The 20,445-nt window shown below is 47.2% G+C and overlaps 2 protein-coding genes across 2 annotated transcripts; both read right to left on the reverse strand.

Annotated features, from left to right (window-relative positions):
- Positions 1-546: 546 nt before the first annotated feature.
- LOC120697174 (WAT1-related protein At5g64700-like) lies at positions 547-2,768 on the reverse strand. The gene is made up of 5 exons (XM_039980314.1): positions 2,479-2,768; positions 2,294-2,356; positions 1,691-2,219; positions 1,453-1,604; positions 547-1,311 (listed from the first exon to the last, which is right to left on the reverse strand). The coding sequence occupies exons 1-5, from the start codon at positions 2,649-2,651 to the stop codon at positions 1,140-1,142; spliced, it is 1,089 nt and encodes a 362-aa protein (XP_039836248.1). The 5' UTR covers positions 2,652-2,768; the 3' UTR covers positions 547-1,139.
- Positions 2,769-17,922: 15,154 nt separating this feature from the next.
- LOC120697173 (WAT1-related protein At5g64700-like) lies at positions 17,923-19,890 on the reverse strand. The gene is made up of 5 exons (XM_039980313.1): positions 19,594-19,890; positions 19,436-19,498; positions 19,226-19,342; positions 18,661-19,081; positions 17,923-18,534 (listed from the first exon to the last, which is right to left on the reverse strand). Exons 1-5 carry the CDS (start codon positions 19,767-19,769, stop codon positions 18,163-18,165), a joined length of 1,149 nt encoding a protein of 382 aa, XP_039836247.1. The 5' UTR covers positions 19,770-19,890; the 3' UTR covers positions 17,923-18,162.
- Between the last annotated feature and the right edge of the window lie 555 nt (positions 19,891-20,445).

Below are 20,445 nucleotides of genomic sequence, written 5' to 3' on the forward strand. Positions count from 1 at the left end.
ACACTTAAAAAATGGAGGGAGTTACCTCAATAGTCTCTTTGTTCTTTTTCCGAGGTCTCAATAGTACCAAACTATTTATGGCGTTTGAAAAATACAAAAAAAGTAATGATTGTACTTATTACTGTTTGAATTAAAATATACTCGGGCAGCATAGGTCTTTTCATGAAGCAAGTTCAAGCGTTATGTTCGCATCAGTTCATATATTGAAGAAAAAACTCCAATTATTGTTCCCTATGCGTGGTAGTTAAATGTACAGCACATAAGTCTTACTTTTTGGACAATTGGTTGGGGTCTGAACGTCTGATACAGACGCCAGCCTTGGACTTTCCTAGGCCATAAGAACTCATAACTGAAGCAAACAATGGTTGTCTAAGTCCCACCAACTCATGATGCAAAACAGAGGACCACCTAAGATAGGAAACATTTTTAGTGTAACAAATACATAAACACGTTCACTATCACAAGCACAACAAACTAACAGTCAATGCAGTAACATATTTGATGGAGTACAACAAGAGAACATCAAGTAGAAACAAGAGCATTTGACACTCGGCACCACAGCTGACTTGTGCCATAACTTTTTAACTCTCTTGTGATAGGATAACAAACTACAAAAACAATAGGGAATATCTTTGTAACACTGAAATGTAACAGTAACACATTTAGATAGACTAGAGGCAACATGTTCTTAATATCATGCTGCAAGATTTTACAACTTGGCTGCTAAAAGCATTCCAAAGAAACATAGTACTAATAACGCTTCAAATCACATAAATATAAATCAATAAAAAGACATTTTGCTACAGGCAGTGCAAGGAACACCTGGCTTTGCCTACTAGCGATGGTGCGCCTCGATCGTCTTGAGCCTGGAAATAGCAATGACGATCTAGGAGAGAAAGGCTTGTTACCTACATTTTTGGATCTGATCAGTAGAAAATTTTAATGGTTGGGAAATTTTCTATTTCATTTTTGGGTATAGCGTGAATCTCTATTAATTTTTTTTTCTTCTATATAGCGTGAAACTTTCTACGAATGTGGTAACTTCCTGTGCTTCTTTCTCCTATTTGTATATTTATGTTGATGAATATATAGCTAAGTAAGGGTTATGCTAAGATGGAAACTGTGTGATCATCATTACATCACACTTGTTCAACTATTGATGCTGTTGTCGGTTCCTTCTCTTGAGGTTTATGATGACCATTCTCATCATCCATTGCATTCACCATGCCACAAGGTGCAATTTTTGCTTCCTTGCTCTTACCCCAGAGCACGCTGTAAAGGCCACCAACCAGCAGGATTCCCCCCACAATACTGTAACAAGAACAGCAAAAGAGGAAGATCCTCAGGTCCATGAACCCATCCATAAAGATCAGTATACGCATCCAACTTATTCACTGTCCTTTGAGGTTATCACTCATTAGTTAGCTGAACAATAGTCTAGATAGTTATTACCTGCCGAGGTGGACAATCTCTCCTAGGAAGAATGAGGAGCAGAATACTGTGAAGACGAAGCAGAGCGGGGTCCAGACGGCGAAGAAGACGGGGCCTTTCAGCTCCACGCACCATGCTTGCAGATAGTACGTCACTCCCGTCACCACGAACCCCTGTCAGATCGAGATCACACCATCAATTTAATTGAACAGTCACCATGATAAGGAAACCTTGATCATTCGAAGCAAGTGATTATTACGGTGTAGAGGACGGCGAGCAAGCTGATGTCTAGTCGGAGACTCCACTTGGAGAAATCCCTCTCCGCCGCCACCGCGACGACGAACGACTGCCCAGCGCTGAACGCGCACTGTGTCACCGTGACGAGCATCTTGTTGGAGTACTCCTTGAGCAGCCTGCCTTGCAGGACGATCCAGAGGGACCACGCCATGTTGGCGAGGACTATGAGGAACGTCCCCTTGATCCATGTCATCCTGCTTGGAGCGCTACTAGTCGAGGCCGGGGCGTGGGAGGCGGCGAAGGCGCGGTGATGGTTGACAGGGCTCAGCGCTGGGCCGGCGTAGAAGGCGATGGCGAAGACTCCGGCGAGGCAGAGCGACACGCCGGCGAGCTTGGCTATGCCCGAGGAGCTCCTCAGCTTCACCGATTCCATCTTTAGCAGCAGCGCGAAGCAGAAGGTGACGACAGGCATGGCGTTGGTGGTCGCAGACGCCACGGTGGCGGATGTGAACTTCAGACTCACGTTGTACAAATTTAGGCTAAACGTGATCCTACAAAAAAGATAAAAGATTTATATGTCTCTGCTACCTAGCTAGTTAGTTTGATCAAAGCATAAATACCGTACCCGATTAAGGCTAAAAAGAAGAGCTTCAAGAGCAACATAGGCGACAGGGAACGCACATTCTTCCTGCAGACAAAACACCTCTCGAATTTCAGAACCGTTTCATTTCGTTTCAGCAGCAGCTACGAATTTAGATCGACAAGAAGAGGCTACATACTGTACATATGCAAGCTAGCTAGCATGCATACCTTTCGAGAAGAAGCGCGATAGGCAGGAGGAGGAGCGATGCGGCGGCCTGGCGGTAGAAGATGAAGACGTAGGTGTTCATGCCGTGGTCGAAGGCCGCCTTGGAGACGACGAACATGCCGGTGTAGATGAGCTGCACGACGATGACGATCACGTAAGGCTTCTTCGCATCCATCTCGCTTGGTTGATGTGGTTCTCACTTCTCAACGCAAGCACGAGTGGCCTGCTATATGTAGCAATGAAAGCTAGGTAGGTCTCTGCAAGGAGATCGATGCAGCAGCAGAATGATGAAACCTGTATATAGGTAGTAGCGTGTGGATGCAGGCCAGGACTGAATGAATAATAGTGTATATAATGTATGTGCAGGTGTGTCATGTGTGTACGTGTTGCGAGTAAGACTAATTTAGCTGAATTAATTACTGACCTGTCGAGGGGCACACAAAATGAGTTGTGTGAAAACATGACCAATTAGCAATAATTAGAGTAGCTGCCAGCTTCACTGTTTATGTGTAGGTGTCCATATTGTTTGATCTGCGGCTGCTTACAACACAATGCAATGGAATATTTAAGGAAATGAGCCACCACTGCACACAGTGTCTCCTGCAACTGCAAGCAGCAGCGCATCATGATGGACTAGAGCATCCGTTTCAAAAAAAAAAGATGGACTAGAGCCAGCTGAGCTGCCAAGAAAAAGAATGAAGCTTCATTAACTCTAATCATTTGGCTTCTAACTCTGCATGTACGCAGACAATCTTTGTGCTAAGCCATCATCGGCATATGGGTCGATGATGCTTCGTTTAATTTATTTCACTTCTGAAGTTTGAATTATGAAATACCATGTGTGTGTTTCATATATATTTGTTTTTCTGATGAACCATAATATTCTGCTAGACCTGGAAGACAGAGTATGCAGAAAGCGCCGGCTACAACAAGATTTAACAAAGCAGAGGTTGATTGACTGGCAATAAGTAAAGGATCCGATGACCGTACCTGGCTGCTATACATGTATATTGTACATAGCAGCCCTGTTCAAAGTGCCCCCTACTATATACATATCGGGAGTCAATCTAGGCTCAAGAATGATATAGCCTGCTGCTACCGGTAGCTGTTCTTTATTCACTCTGTTCGCTGTATTGTTTTTTCTCACACCAAACCAGCACCAGCCAGAAGTCACCAATATTTTCCTTTTCGGTAGATCAGTAACTTAATTTTCTTTCAAAAAAATCAGTAATTTAATCAGCTTTGATTGATCAGACTTGAGACTAGTCATCAGTCAGTGCCCTAATCATTAGTCAAGACTAAGCTTGAACGAGACACGGTACTTCGTCAATAACAATATTTATAGGGGTGTGCATTCAGACTCAACTGAGAATTTTGTCTGATGTGCTGCAGATTTTAACATACTGATGTAGTGTAGCTAGCCAGTGGAGTACATCCACGACCTACGCTATCTACCTAGTAGGTCTTAGGCCATGTGTTGCTCGAGCTCTGTCTACAGCCTACAAGTATTTTTTAGATTAAGGAAAATACAGCCTACAAGCATGGAACCCTAGAATTTTTTTTCCGAAAAGATGGAGCCCTAGAAATTACTCTCCTAAAATAAGATTATGGCTACTAGCGCAGTACAGGCTAGCACTTTTAAAGTCCAAGCTTTCCTTATATTTCGGGAATGAGGGGAATTCCTGAGGAATGAATGGCAAGCAGCCAAAATACGACCGATCGAGTTGAACCTAAAATCCGGCTGAAAATTTGTATTGGGACTTGCTCATACTGAACCTCATGAGCTCCTGCTTCTACCGAGAAGCTTGGAGAGGGAGCCTAGCTAAATGGTCACCTAAGGCTGAGAGAGAGAAGGGGATAACAATGCAGATCTACAAGTTTTTTTGTTCTTTCGATTGGAAATGATAAATACCTCGATAAATATAGAGACACATATAGGTACTGATTAATACTAATACTCCTACCTAATAATAAAATAAACAAACAGAGATCATCAGATGACTAGGTATTATTCCAAATTGCTATCAAGAAGATGGCGGCCTTCTGACGACTGTTAGTACACCCGAGTCAAGCCTTTGCCAAATTATAGCAATCCTTTCTTTGATTATTAGCACATACATGGTACGCATGGTAGTAGGTGGACCATGTGCCTGCTTACAGCTTAGCCAAGCTAAGACTAGCTCAGATAGAGAGAGGGCGGGGATATGATAGCTATAGGGCACCGTCTGTGCTCCCCATTTGAATACTCCTGCTCCATATGTCTACTCCAATCAATCTCCGAGCTCCCTGTCTTTTCTCTAAGCATGATTAACTTTTTTACTAACTAGTACATCTTGGACAGCTAAAACTGGGACTTGAGACTTGATTGCTTAACGTAAACGGCACCTAATCAATAACATGCATGCTTTTAATAGAAAGGTACAAAGCCTATTATTTTTATTTTATTTTAAGGGCACTTGATATATCTTAACATTTTGACTCTTTAGTTGGTCATATTTTCTGCGAGTAATCCTTGTATTTTATTTAGACCTACGGCACTCTGATTAGGTGAGAAGTTGCTTTGGCGCCTCTGACGCTTTGTAATCTCTACTCTCTTATTAATGAATCCTGGGCACGTCAATGTCCTGGTCTTTAAAAAAAACGATACATCTTAAGGAGTATTTGGGTAGGCTGAATGCACACACATGTATGTGAGCAATGTGGAGTACTCACTCCTGGTTGTGATGACTGAATTGTCAACCGTGCGGTGTGATCGTGTGCTTGGTGTTTGGTTGCAGGTACACAGGCGTCGAGTGTCGACGGATAGCTGCCGTGGAGGTGCTGTGGCCGATGGACAGTGCGGTGGACGGCAGTGAAGGGCAGCCGGGACCGGAGCTCGGGCCGGGCGGCAGCTGTGGCGTCCACTCCTGGATCGAGGTCGCAAACGCCGACGGAAGGCGGGTTTCTTAGTTTGCGCCACAAAACCAAGTTGGCGGACGGCGGTTGAAGGTGCCAAGTCGTGGAGGCACGGGCGTCGGTCTCGGGACGGGCGGAGGAACGGGCGTCGACGGCGTCTAGGGCCTCGCTGCGGGCGAGGAGGTGACGGACGTCGGGCGGCGTCTAGGGCCGTCAGAAGGCCGAGGCGGGAACGGCGTCCAGGGCCACGGCGTGGAGGCGGGAATCTTCCCGCGCGTGGAGTTTTGGCGGTTTTCTCAAAACCGCCCACCTACCCGGGTTTCGCGGACCGGATCTTCATCTACGTGGCGGCATCGCGGAGAAAACTTCGATTCGAAGAAAGAACCTTGGCCGACGGATGAGATCATGTATATATTTCCGGTTTAGCCCCTACGGGCGTTTTAGTCTCTAGTTTAAGTCTAAGGGTATTTTGGACCCCTGCGTGGGCACTACAAATACCCTCTCACCCCCTCTCTTTTTCCCTGGTGCCCAGACGAGTCGCCCCCTCCCCTGGCGTCTCCTCCTCCCTGTTCTTCTCCTCCCCTTCATAGGAGTAGATTTTAGGGCTATGATTCTTGAGACTTTGTACTACGATTGATCGGGAAAGGAGGCCCTCTCCTCCTTGTGCCCTCGGGGCTTTTGAATTTGAATCAATCTTGTACTTTGAATGTCTTTTGTGTGATGAATTTTGGTTCTCCCGTTGTGTTCTTTGTGCATGAGATTGAGGGTGGTTTCCAGATGATTTTGTGACTCCTTGGGGTACTTCTAATCCATCTAGCCTAGTGCTAAATTCCTCGGAATCACGAGTCTCCACGAATCGAAGTTTTTGCATTCTAGAGAAAACCACGCTCTTGCTCCGATTTCTTTTGATTCCTCTTAATCCGTGAGGACTTTCGTTGAAATCTTTTGGGGATGTGTTCTTGAAGTCATCATCTTCATCTCCCCAAAATTTGAGCTCCTTTGGACTTGATTTGATCCTCCAATCATCGAGTTTTCCATAGGACGCGGGCTGGAAAAATGTTTCTGGACTCGAATAGAATTCTCCCTATCACCGGATGAACAGACGTGTTTAAACATATACTCATCGGATCAACCGGTGAGTAGGTGTTTCGGCTGTTAGGGTTTTTGACGAATTGAACCGATGCTTCTCTGTTGCGCCGCTGCAACAACGCCGGATCATCCGGTGTATTTGTTTTCGTGACAGCATCTCTGGGTGTTGAACCGTTGCACCGACGAGTTCATTTTGTCCCTCATCGGTTTAACCGGGTGAGTGGTTCTGGGTTTAGTCCTATTCTGGGCATCGGTTTAACCGACGAGGTGCTCCCTGTGCACGTCGGTTTAACCGGTGTTCACTACGGTGTTTTGCTGCTTCTCTGGACAACTGCACCGGCGTTAATTGTCGATTTTGTCGGTTTAACCGGTGCACTGTTTTAGCGTGCTGCAGGCTCCGTATCATCGGTTAAATCGGCGTACTCAAGTCGTTGTACGTCAGATCAACGGGTGATATATACCGTGCTGAATCTTGTGATGTTCTTCGTGTTTGCTTCCGCATTTATTCTCGTTTGTTCCTAGGGCTGTTTTGTGTTGGTGTAGCTCCTCTATAGCTATTCCACACTTCACCTAGGAATCCAGGGTTGGGTGCGCACTTGGGATCATAGGCCGAACTTCTGCTTGCGAGAATTTTTAATCGGCTCCCATTCACCCCCCCTCCTCTTGTCGCCTTTTCGGTCTCTCAATTGGTATCAGAGCTTGGTTAAAGTTTTCATTACCCTAACCGGTTCAAAAATCACTTGGCGACCATGGCAAGTCTTGGGAAGACCCCTGTGTTTTCCGGTGAGTACTATGCTTATTGGAAGGTTCGCATGCGAGCCTTCTTGCAAAGCATGGGAGCTGAGGTTTGTGATATAACCAAGAACCAGGCTTGCGAGGTGTTTGCTGTTCGGACCACTCCTCTTCAAGTGACTGAGCACGAGGCTAACGCCAAGGCTATCAATGTCTTGTTCGCTGGCGTTTCTCGTGCGGAGTTCTCACGCGTCCAAGGTTTTCAGAAAGCCCACAAAGTTTGGACGTGCCTTGAGAACTACCACGAGGGCATACCTCAGGTTAAGGCTAGGCTTTTCGAGACTCACCGGCGTGAATATGAGAACTTCACACAGGGGGCGGGTGAGAGCATTGATGACATGTTCAGTCGGTTTCAATCAATTGTGAACAAAGTCAGTGCGAACAAATCTGCTGATGCCCTTGAGTACACAGAGCATGAGAAGGCTCTCAAGTTGCTCTACGCACTTGACCGCTTTGTGTGGGATCTCAAGGTGAACACGATCATCGAGTCTGCAGGCTATGAGACTCAGACTGTGAATGAGCTCTTCAGCAAGCTCAAGGCTGCTGAGGTGGATAACCAGACACGAGCCAAGTTCAATGGTGCCCCTCCTTCCAAGAGCATCGCTCTTGTGACTGGCCCAGGTGGATCGAGCTCTAACGCTAACTCTGCTCTTGGCTTTTCTCTTGCCTCTTTGCCTTCTGTTACAGATGAGCAGTTGGAGACATTGGGCGATGATGACTTGTGCCTCCTCATCAGTAATTTCCAGCGTATCTACCACAACAGGCAGAGGAGAAAGAACCCCGGGTGCTACCACTGCGGCGATCCGAACCACTTCGTCGCCGACTGCCCCAAGAAGTCCGGCGGTGGCCAGAACAACAACTTCAACTACTACCGCCACTGCGAACGCGACGAGGGTGGCTCCAACATGGAGCGTCGGCGCCACAAGCATCGTAGTCGTGACCGGGACAAGGGAGGGCGTTTCGACAAGGAGTCGCTCAAAAAGCGCTTCCAGTACAAGGCCAAGAAGCGGGAGAAGGCTTTCTTGGCGCAGCTCAGCGACCTGGACAAGAGCTCCGACACCGACCGCTCTTCTTCACCGACCTCCGACAACGATGATAAGAAGAAGAAGAAGAAGAAGAAGAAGAAGAAGGAGAAGAAGAAGAAGAAGAAGAAGAAGAAGAAGGAGAAGAAGAAGAAGAAGGAGAAAAAGGAGGACAAGAAGGAGGACAAGGAAGCCACCGGCTTCATCGGCCTTTGCTTGGCGGCCGGTCAGCGCAAGAGTTTCTGCACCTTGGCGGGTGAGGCAAATGGTGCTCATGCGTCTCCAGGTGGACATGCTTGATACTGAGGTTAGGGAGTTGTACGCCGCTCTCGACAATTAGAAAAAGTTGCTTAAGGAAGCAGCTAGAGAGCATAAGCGACTTAGGGCTGAGCTGGCTTGTGCTAGAGAGAAATCTGGTGAGGATGTGTGCGCTGGCTGCATATCTCACATGAATGATATTGTTGCTTTCCGTGCCAAGCATTATGAGAACGTAGCGAACTTGGATATTGCCAAGATCTCACTGGCTGACGTATCTCACGAGCTAGCCAGGGCCAAGCATGAGCTTGAACTGGCCAAGGACGCTCCCATCGTTAGTGATGTGCTTGAATGTGATGAGTGTTCCATCTTTAAGTCTGATCTAGCTTCTTTGCAGTCTAAGTTTGCTCCTGTTGGGTATGATCTAGAGGAGCTTAGGTCTAGGCCTGTTCTGCTTGGTGCTTGTAAGCTTTGTCCCACGCTTAGCTCGGAGCTAGATGAGAAGAACGCCTTGATTAAGTCTTTGGTTGTCATGTTTGCCCTGGTCTGATTTCCGATTTGGATAATTTTGCGGTAGAGAAAGCCAACTTCGAGAATGAGAACACATATCTTAGGGCGATTCTTAGTTGGGTTTCTAGTAGTGAGCCGCAGTTGGGCATGATGATCAAGCAGTTTAAGCGTGGTGATGGGTTTGGGGTCGGTTACACCTACACGAAGTCAGACTTTGACATGATGTATGGTAAGATCGGCAAGGCTGCTGGAGTTCCGAGTGCTCTAAACACTGTTAGTATGAGCACGCAGCTTTCGCTTGTTGACCCCGTGGATGGTGTGCTGAAAGAACCACAAAAAGCACCTCCACAGAAGCAGGTTTGGGTTCCAAAGCCCAATGAGCTGAGGAATCCCCTCGATACGCTCCCTGCTGCCACAGTCCAGGTTACCCAAAAGAAGAGGGCTGCTCCTCCCCGTCCAAAGGCGGGGCCTCCACCTCCCAAGAGAGAGGTGAGGTACCACTACGAGTACTGTCACAGAGACGGTCACTTGGAGGAGTTTTGCTTTAGGAGGAAGCGGGCTGTGAGGCGTGAGCAGGAGAGACGTAACTCGAACATGTACTCTGCTCAAGTGCATGGTCCTCCTCGGCGTGGTGGTAGGCAAGATGCTAGGGCGCGCCGTGTAGCGGGAGGACAGGGAGACGGTGGCGATTACCATGCTCCAGCGGGTGGTCGCTTTGCCGGTCGTGCTCCTGGTCGTCCTCAGTTCGGCTATGGACCACGGGACCGAGGCTTTGGAAGAGGTTACGATGCACCACGCTTTCCTCGTGGTGGTGGTCGTCAGCCTTGTGGTAGACGGGACAGGGGATACGCTTTACCTGATCATGCTAACCCTTCTGTAGAGCAAATGGCTCGACGCTGGTTTGCTTCACACTTTGCTAACCCCAGTGTTGAGACATTTTCTCACCCTTTGTCTCGCTACTGATGTGCAGGTTGGAGGCTTGGAGAACAGGTGGATCATGGACTCCGGTTGTTCGCGCCATATGACCGGGAATGACAAATGGTTCTCCAGCCTCACCCCGATGCGCTCAAAGGAGTACATTGTGTTCGAGGACAATGCAAGAGGAAAGGTACGTGGAATTGGCGATGTTCGTGTTTCCGATCGCTTTACCCTGAGAGAAGTTGCTTTGGTTTCGAACCTTGGGTTCAATTTGCTCTCTGTTTCGCAACTTCTTTATGAGGGGTTTGAAGTTCGCTTCAAGGAGGGTTGTTCTCGTGTTTTAGATTCCAGAGGAGATTTGGTTTGCCGGATTTTACCTCGCGATCGGGTTTTCTTGGTTGACTTCTCTGGACCTTCTCTTGGTCCTCCTTGTTGCTTGTTGGATGGTCCTTCTTCTGATTTGTGGAAGTAGCATAGGAGACTTGGATATTTGAGCTTTGACTTGTTGTCGAGACTTTGCTCACTTGGCCTAATCCGAGGATTGCCCAAATTGAAGTTTGAGAAGGATCTTGTTTGTCATCCGTGTCGCCACGGGAAGATGGTTGCCACCTCTCATCCGCTAATTAATCAAGTGATGACCACTCACCCTGGAGAGTTGCTACATATGGACACAGTTGGTCCTTCTCGGGTGATGTCGAATGGTGGGAAGTGGTACGTTCTTGTGATCGTGGATGACTTTTCTCGCTATTCTTGGGTCTTTTTCATGAGAACTAAGGATGAGGCTTTCGAGTTTGTTCGAGACTTGATCTTGAGATTGAAAAACGAGCTACCCCATGGCATGAGAGCGATTCGCAGTGACAATGGCACAGAATTCAAAAATGCTTATTTTAACACCTTTTGCAGTGATCAAGGTCTTGAACACCAGTATTCTTCCCCCACACTCCACAGCAGAATGGGGTTGTAGAGCGGAAGAATCGGACGCTGGTTGAGATGGCTAGGACGATGTTCGATGAGCATAGGACTCCTAGAAAGTACTGGGCTGAGGCGGTTAACACCGCTTGTTATGTGTCCAATCGCATTTTCTTGCGTGCTTTCATGCACAAGACTTCCTATGAGTTGTGATTTGGACGCCAGCCCCGTGTTGACCATCTCAGAGTTTTCGGTTGCCGGTGTTTTGTGCTGAAGGAAGGAAATCTTGATAAGTTTGAGTCTCGATCGTCTGACGGAATTTTTATCGGTTATGCTTCTCACTCTAGAGCTTACCGTGTGTTGATTATTGATACTAACATCGTCAGAGAGACTTGTGAAGTCACTTTCGACGAGACTGCACCGTGCAATTCTTCTGTCTTTGAAGTTGCAGGAGATGATGAGCTCGGCACCTCCATCTTTGAAGATGAGGAGGAAGAAGCTACGGAGGGTGATGCTGAGGCTACCACACGTGCTGTGGACCCAGCTGCCTCTGCCACGAGCTCGGACGATGATGACGGCCCCGACCCGACTACATCTACTTCCCGGGGGCCGATCGAGCAGGTGACTCAGCCTTCACCAGCTGCATCTGAGGAGACACTAGTTTTGGTTGTGGAGGAGGCGACTTCGACAAGGGAAGCACCGCGACACATTCAGCGTCGTCATCCACCTCAATAGAAGCTAGGTGACCTCAACGAGTGAGTCACACGGTCCAAGGTAACAAGTATCGCTGGCTTTGCTCATTCAGCATTTATTGCCTCTTTCGAGCCCAAAGATGTTGGACACGCACTTTCTGACTCCAATTGGGTCAATGGCATGCATGAGGAACTCGAAAATTTTGAAAGGAATCAAGTTTGGGTTTTGGTCGAGCCTCCGCCTGCATGTAACACCATTGGAACCAAATGGGTTTTCAAGAACAAGCAAGGTGAAGATGGGTTGGTAGTGCGGAACAAGGCTTGTCTTGTTGCCCAGGGGTTTTGCCAAAAAGAGGGTATTGATTATGAGGAAACTTTTGCACCGGTAGCACGCTTAGAGGCGATTTGAATTTTTATTGTATTTGCTGCTTCCAAGGGTTTTAAAGTTTTCCAAATGGATGTGAAATCTGCCTTCTTAAATGGTTTTATTGAAGAGGAAGTTTATGTGAAACAACCCCTTGGTTTTAAAAATCCAAAGTTTCCAAACCGGGTTTACAAACTTCAGAAAGCTCTTTATGGTTTGAAACAGGCGCCTAGAGCTTGGTACGATAGACTTAGAAATTTCTTGCTTGCTCAAGGTTTTAAAATGGGATGTGTTGATAAAACCCTATTCCTCATGCACTCTGGCTCTGACTTTTTGTTGGTTCAGATTTACATAGATGATATCATCTTTGGTGGCTCTTCTCACGCTCTTGTTTCCAAGTTTTCTGAGCAGATGTCCAGGGAGTTCGAGATGAGCATGATAGGTGAACTACAGTTCTTCCTCGGGCTGTAGATCAAGCAAACTTCACAGGGCACGTTTGTCCATCAAGCCAAGTACACCAAGGACTTGCTGCGGAAGTTCGACATGAGTGACTTGTCTCCTCAGCCGACTCCGATCAACACATCGACGGCACTTGATGCAGACTTGGACGGCGCGGCGGTGGACTAGAAGGAGTACAGGAGCATGATCGGCTCCCTCCTGTACCTGACGGCGACGCGGCCGGACATTCAGTTCGGTGTCGGCTTCTGTGCGCGGTATCAGGCTTCGCCGCGCACCTCCCACAAGTATGTGGTGAAACACATCTTCAAGTACCTCAAGTTTACTCCTGAGTTCGGTCTTTGGTATTCTGCGGATTCATCTCTTGTTTTGGTTGGCTTTTCGGATGCCGATTTTGGCGGGTATCGGCTGGATCGGAAGTCGACTTCCGGCACTTGTCATTTTCTCGGTACATCGCTGGTTTCGTGGTCCTCTCGCAAGCAAGCTAGTGTAGCGCTCTCTTCCACAGAAGCCGAATACGTTGCCGCTGCTAGCTGCTGCTCTCAGATTCTTTGGATGAAACAAACCTTGCAGGATTATGGGTTGAGTTTTGGTAGGGTTTCCATCTTTATAGACAACATGTCTTCCATTTGCATTGCAAAGAACCCAGTGCTCCACTCCAGAACCAAACACATAGACATCAGGTTCCACTTCCTACGAGATAACCATGAGAGAGGCCACATAGACATGATCCATGTACCATCCGAGAGGCAAACAGCAGATATCTTTACCAAACCACTTGAGCATGAGATCTTTGCTCGCTTGCGAGGGGAGCTTGGGGTTTGTTACCCCTTTTAGTTGCTAGCTTTTCTTTGGTTAGCTTTGTAGGTTTTATTTGTTCTTCTCTTTGTTTTCTAGGTTTAGTAGTTGGTTTGTGCATATGCATTGTACATTTCTGCATCTTGCATTGCCTCACTTGCACTAGCATTCTTGTATACATTGCTATGACCTCCTAGTGTTTGCTAGTGTGAGTTTATAAACATGATCATGAATAGCTTGCTCCACTGTGTATATGATATCCTCTGAATTAAGCTATTTTGATTTGAAAATTCGAAAACATGGTCACCCTGTCTTGGCTACTAGCATGTTAGGGCGTGTTGATATGCTTTGCTATCTTATTCATGCTAGTGTAGCTTCTTGATACTTAACTTGTTGCAACTCTTCCTGGTTCAGCAATTCATATTTGACATGATCTAAAATTTGATAAAATTGGTTGAATTGTGCTTGAAATGGAATGGGAAGATCTAGGTGGGATTGCTTGTCGCACTGATCGAGCTTTCGGGGCGGCTCACTTTACACTTGTGAGAACCCGGGCAAGGCCGTGCATGACTAAAACGAGTGTCTTAAGCTTCTGATTGTCTTTGGCATTGGCTTGGCCTCGTTGCTAAGTAAAGCATGAAAAGCTTTCAACCCCTGGCATTAACATTTGTTTGATATAATTTGATTGCATAATGAGTGTTCGCAACATGCCTTGGCTGTTTTTGGCTCACCTGTATGAGTTTGATTAGCACTGATTTCCATTCCCTACTTGTTAGTGCTAGATCATGGGTGATGCTTTTATTTCTGCTAAACTGAACTTGCTTCGCTCTAGACTGATTTGATATACCCTGTTGAGCTAGATGCAAGTCTTGTTTATGGATGCACACATGCTTGTGACTAGATGTTGCTCATATTCTTGTATCCCTGAATGCTTTCACTTACACCTCCTGCATTGCATTCATTGCATAGCATATTTTCAGGTGGAGCTTTAGGTCTGTTGAGCCTTGATGTGTGCATGTGCCAACAAGGGGGAGAAGTTTAGTGATCGAACAAGGGGACAATTGTTTGATTTTTGAGAGTTTCAAAAACTTGTTGTGCATGTGGTGAGAGTTGCACTGGTAAGGGGGGAATGCATTTCAGTGGGAGTTTCTGCTTTGTTTAGCTCCTGGTTTTCTCTTTGCTTCTAGCATGACTGTGTCGAGCCCTACCTCTGTCTTTGAGGAGTCATGGTTGTGTTTGATCGATTGCGTTGAGCCGTTGCCCTTGTCTTAGGGAATCGATCTTTGCTTGGTCAAGTGACATGTTCTTGATTCTTTCGAGCTTTTGTCACTTGTTCAAGTTCTTCATCTTCTTTGTTCTTCTCGGTTTTTGCTTCTCTCTTAGTTCATTTTTTGTTCGATTGTGGAGTGTTGACAATGCACTCATCAAGGGGGAGATTGAGGAATGTGGAGCACTCACTCTTGATTGTGATGAGTGAATTGTCAACCGTGCGGTGTGATCGTGTGCTTGGTCTTTGGTTGCAGGTACACGGGCATCGAGTGTCGACGGAGAGCTGCCGTGGAGGTGCTGTGGCCGATGGACCGTGCAGTGGACGGCGGTGATTTTGTGACTCCTTGGGGTACTTCTAATCCATCTAGCCTAGTGCTAAATTCCCCGGAATCACGAGTCTCCACGAATCGAAGTTTTTGCATTCTAGAGAAAACCACGCTCTTGCTCCGATTTCTTTCGATTCCTCTTAATCCGTGAGGACTTTCGTTGAAATCTTTTGGGGGTGTGTTCTTGAAGTCATCATCTTCATCTCCCCAAAATTTGAGCTCCTTTGGACTTGATTTGATCCTCCAATCATCGAGTTTTCCATAGGACGCGGGCTGGAAAAATGTTTCTGGACTCGAATAGAATTCTCCCTATCACCGGATGAACCGACGTGTTTAAACATATACTCGTCGGATCAACCGGTGAGTAGGTGTTTCGGCTGTTAGGGTTTTTGACGAATTGAACCGATGCTTCTCTGTTGCGCCGCTGCAACAACGCCGGATCATCCGGTGTATTTGTTTTCGTGACAGCATCTCTGGGTGTTGAACCGTTGCACCGACGAGTTCATTTTGTCCCTCATCGGTTTAACCGGTGAGTGGTTCTGGGTTTAGTCCTATTCTGGGCATCGGTTTAACCGACGAGGTGCTCCCTGTGCACGTCGGTTTAACCGGTGTTCACTACGGTGTTTTGCTGCTTCTCTGGACAACTGCACCGGCGTTAATTGTCGATTTTGTCGGTTTAACCGGTGCACTGTTTTAGCGTGCTGCAGGCTCCGTATCATCGGTTAAATCGGCGTACTCAAGTCGTTGTACGTCAGATCAACGGGTGATATATACCGTGCTGAATCTTGTGATGTTCTTCGTGTTTGCTTCCGCATTTATTCTCGTTTGTTCCTAGGGCTGTTTTGTGTTGGTGTAGCTCCTCTATAGCTATTCCACACTTCACCTAGGAATCCAGGGTTGGGTGCGCACTTGGGATCATAGGCCGAACTTCTGCTTGCGAGAATTTTTAATCGGCTCCCATTCACCCCCCTCTGGTCGCCTTTTCGGTCCCCTCAGTATGTAAATGTCTATGTCTATTACATTTTGGAAAAGAGAAATGTAATGGCATTGCAAGAAGAGAACAAAAAACTAGTATACCATCAAAATCGAACCGAACTGCACTGGTGGGCCGAACTTTTAGCTGAAGACTCAACAGTTCATATATGCCATTACCTATTTATTATACCTAAACAAAGGGAAAACTAATATAGCAGAAAACATCAAAGAAGAAATTATAGTATATGAGCATCACATGCCAGGCATGTGTTTTGTAAATTACGACCTCTGTTCTAAAATATATAAGTGTGTTGAGTCAAACTAGCTAGCCTAATTAGATCGATTATATATAAGTCTTCATAGTTTATTTTCTTTGTGTGCAAGCAGATGCTGACACTCTTCTATAAATTAATACTTCATAAACTTGTTAAAGTTAGAATAGTTTGAGCAAACTCAGAATAATCCCTTATATCTCAAATGAGGAAGTTCTTGATTATCTGCAGCTAATGGTGTAACATCATAGTCTAATTAAGGATGCAACAGTATGTTATCGCATAGCTGCTAATCACCGAGATTTGGAACTTCAGCTGCGGTTTTACAAGGAGGCGGGAGATATCATCCCTTCGTCTTACCAGCTCGATCTTGCTCTTCTCCATACACAGACCTGCTGCTTCCTCCATGAACAGAATAGTTGGGCCGGTCGGCGGTGGCCGGCGTCCACGTCACCTACCACCGGCAGCCGGCGGCCGGCGAGGGGCGGCCGGAGAAGGCCACCATCTACAACTACTTTGCTCCTTGCTCGTGGGCCTCGTATGGGCCGTAGCACTTATCTGGGCTGGCTGCTCGACCTCGCCCGTTGTTGGGCTACCAAGTGTATGTAGCAGTTGCAGCAATTTTGGCCCAATACAGCCACATTATTTTTGTTATTTACATGAATATATCCTGACCGCCAGGCAGCGGGGCGGCAGGGGCATTTTTGAAAAAAAAAATTCGCGAAAAAATTACACGCAGATCCTTGGAGGCCGGCCGCCCGCCTGCGGGGCGACCGGCATCCCATCACGGCACCAAGCGCACGGGCCGATGCAGCAGGCCAATGCTGCCTCATCAGGGACGCACGACCAGGAGCAGGCAGCCCGCGCAGCTCCAAGCTCAGCAGCAAGGCAAGGTAATTTTCTATAGCTAATTCTCATGTCGTGTCCCTTTCATGCTACAGGAATGTTCAGTTATTTAATTGCTGCATGTTTGCTCTGGCCGGCTCTTCTGAGTAATGGATTAGCTTTTGCTCGATAATCTTTGCTAGTTTTTGTTTGCTTAATTAAGAGGGCTCTTTTATAGTATCTAGTCTATTCATTTTGGTGAGTCTCTTAATTGACCTTTTAGTTTAGTTTTGCTTCCACTACTTATCTGTGACCAAATGCTGTTCTTTGTTTGCTTAATTAAGAGGGATCTTTTATAGTATCCAGTCTATTCATTTTGGCGAGTCTCTTAATTGACCTTTTAGTTTAGCTTTGCTTCCACTATTTATCTGTGACCAAGCAGCCTTGGTCACAGATAAATAGTGGAAGCAAAGCTAAACTAAAAGGTCAATTAAGAGACTCACCAAAATAAAATAGACTGGATACTATAAAAGAGCCCTCTTAATTAAGCAAACAAAAACTAGAAAAGATTACCGAGCAAAAGCTAATCCATTACTCAGAAGAGCCGGCCAGAGCAAACATGCAGCAATTAAATAACTGAACATTCCTATAGCATGAAAGGGACACGACATGAGAATTAGCTATAGAAAATTACCTTGCCTTGCTGCTGAGCTTGAAGCTGCACGGGCTGACTCCTCCTGGTCGTGCGCCCCTGATGAGGCAGCGCTGGCCTGCTGCATTGGCTCGTGCGCTTGGTGCCGTGATGGGATGCCGGTCGCCCCGCAGGCGGGCGGCTGGGGGCCGGCCGCCCCGCTACCGGGCGACCGGCCCCCGGGATCTGCGTGTAATTTTTTTCGTGAAATTTTTTTCAGAAATGCCCCTGCCGCTGCCGGGCGGCCGGGTATATTTCTGTAAATTTCCAAATCGAAAATATATTTTTGTAAAAAACGAAAATAAAAAATATAAAAATAATAAAAGCGCTTACTTTGCACGCAGCTCGCTGGACCAGAAAGTCCAGAAATTCTCAAAAAAAAAAGGAAAGTCCAGAAATCCTCTCAAAAAAATCCAGAAAAAAAGGTACACCAATGCATTGGAAATACAGGAGTACAATAGCACGTTGTACATATACTAGGCTACTAGCCGGCACGTATGTAGAAAGCTTCTGTATTATACATAAGCGTATACACGGCATACGTACATGTTTGAGTCTCTGAGACAGACTCTCGCTCATCAACCTGATGACGCAGCGGCGACGCCTCCATGGCGAACAAGTCCTTGAGCTACGTCTCCTCCTGATCACCTTTGCGGCGTTGCTCTACTTTGACCTCTTGCTTCTCCTCGTCGTCGCCGTTGCTGCAGATGCTACCGGTGCTCCGGTGCTTCGGCGGCGCCTCGAGACTAGGCTGCGGCGGCGGCGGCGGCGGGTGGTGCAGGTGGTCCTTGCTCTTGCCCCAGAGGACGCTGTAGAGCCCCCCGACGAGGAGCGCGCTGCCGAGGAGGCTGCCGAGACGGACGATCTCGCCGAGGAAGAACGAGGAGCAGAAGATGGTGAGCAGGAGGCCCAGCGGGTTGGACATGGCCAGGAACACCGGCCCCCGCTTCTCGATGCACCACGCCTGCAGGTAGAACGACACGCCCGTCACCACGAAACCCTGCAGATGTATATATGGAAATCCAATTAGCCAGTCAGTAACAGCACTCCTCTGATCCTCTATCTGGTCTGAAATTCATTGCAGCAACGAACGAAATCATAAGCGTCGCTGATGCACTGCACTCACGGAGTATCCGACGGCGAGGAGGCCGACGTCGAGCCGGAGCTTCCAGGCGGCGGGGTCCCGCTCGACGGCGACGGCGAGGAGGAAGGACTGGGCGGTGCTGAGCAGACACTGCACCAGCGTCGACAGCAGCTTGTTGGGGTACTCCTTCAGCAGGGAGGCCTGCAGGACGATCCAGAGCGACCACGTCGTGTTGGACAGCAGCATCAGGAACGTGCCCTTGATCCACCTCCCCTTGCTGCCGCCGCCGCCGCCGCTCGCCTCGTGATGATGCTCCGCCGCGCCGGCGAAGGCGCGGTGGTGGTTCACCGGGCTCATGGACGGACCCGTGTACAGGGCGATGGTCAGCACGCCGGCAAGGCACAGCGCCACCCCGGCGGCCTTGGCCAGGCCCGAGGGGCTTCTCGGCCTCACCACCTCCAGCCTGCAGGTAGATAGGTGTGTAATGTTCAGAGATTATTTATTAGCTTACTGTTTCTTCTTTTATATGTTGGCCTTGGGGAAGTCAAACAGAAATGCCTAAATCCACTCAGTTTGGTAAGCGGGGGCTTAATTATTAGTGGCTTACCTCAACAGGACTGCCAGGAAGAAGGTGACCACAGGAACAGAGTTGCTTGTTGCCGATGCAACGGTTGCAGAGGTGTACTTGAGGCTTATGTTGTACAGGTTCATACTCAATGTGTTCCTACAAATTCCAAGATAATAACAAAATCAACCCAAAGTACCCAAAGGCTTAATTTTTTATATTCAGCAATACTGATCAGCTGGTGTTGCATACCCTAGCAATGCATAGAAGAACAGCTTCAGGAACAACCAGAATGACATGGGTGGTGCATTCCTCCTGCAAATCATACAGTATGCATGGGATCAATATATATCATAGGCTATGTGCAAACTATTTGCACTTCTACAGAGTACAGACTGTCGGTAAACTACCTTTCGAGAACAATGGCGAGGGGCAGCAATAGAACAGTGGCCGCTGCCTGGCGGTAGAAGATGAAGACGAAGGTGCTCATCCCATGGTTGAATGCCGCCTTGGAGACGACGTACATGCCGGCGTAGATCAGCTGTATCATGATGGCAACCACATAGGCCTTCTTGCCGGTATCCATGCCTTATTACTCTACTGAATGAGATAGATGATGGCCAAGCTGCTGCTGCTGCTGCTGCTAAATGCCCGGTTACTCTTGAGAGCAGGCGGTTCGATCGACCGATCAGTGGTTGTGAAACAAAGGAGTGCAGGGGGCAGCCTTATATAAAGATGAAGATGCTGCATCGTCTGGTTGGATGTTCCAAAGTTGAGTGTAGCTTTTCCCTGGCCTCCTCTGAATCACAATTTTCTGTGTGTGTTTGGGCAATCGGAAAGAGTGATGTGGTTGCCTTGGCCCTTTGGTTATCTCAGTGCACAGCAGAAACAAGCAAGTGCCCAGTGATAGGCACTAGCTAGAAGCAGGCAAGTGCATGCTGGAATGATTTTTTTTTACCGGTGATTAGTGGGCTTAGTAGTGCAAAGGGTCATTATGAATATAGTGCTCCATCTAATTTCTTTAACATTTTTCAGAAGCCATTCTAGTACTTTCTCTTTTGTTCTTCCCTGATTTACAATCTGAAACAAAGTAGTGTTTGCATATTTGCTAGCTCATCAAGATCATGTGGAAATGAACAATATATAGTTTCTGAATCAGCAAAAGCTATTCAATGGGCTTGCATACATATGAATGACGACACTAGGCATTTTGAGAAGATCGTATCCTTTCTCCATGCTGATTCATTATATCTTGAGGGACT

Source organism: Panicum virgatum, chromosome 3K, assembly GCF_016808335.1.
Source record: "Panicum virgatum strain AP13 chromosome 3K, P.virgatum_v5, whole genome shotgun sequence".
Taxonomy (NCBI): Eukaryota; Viridiplantae; Streptophyta; class Magnoliopsida; order Poales; family Poaceae; genus Panicum; species Panicum virgatum.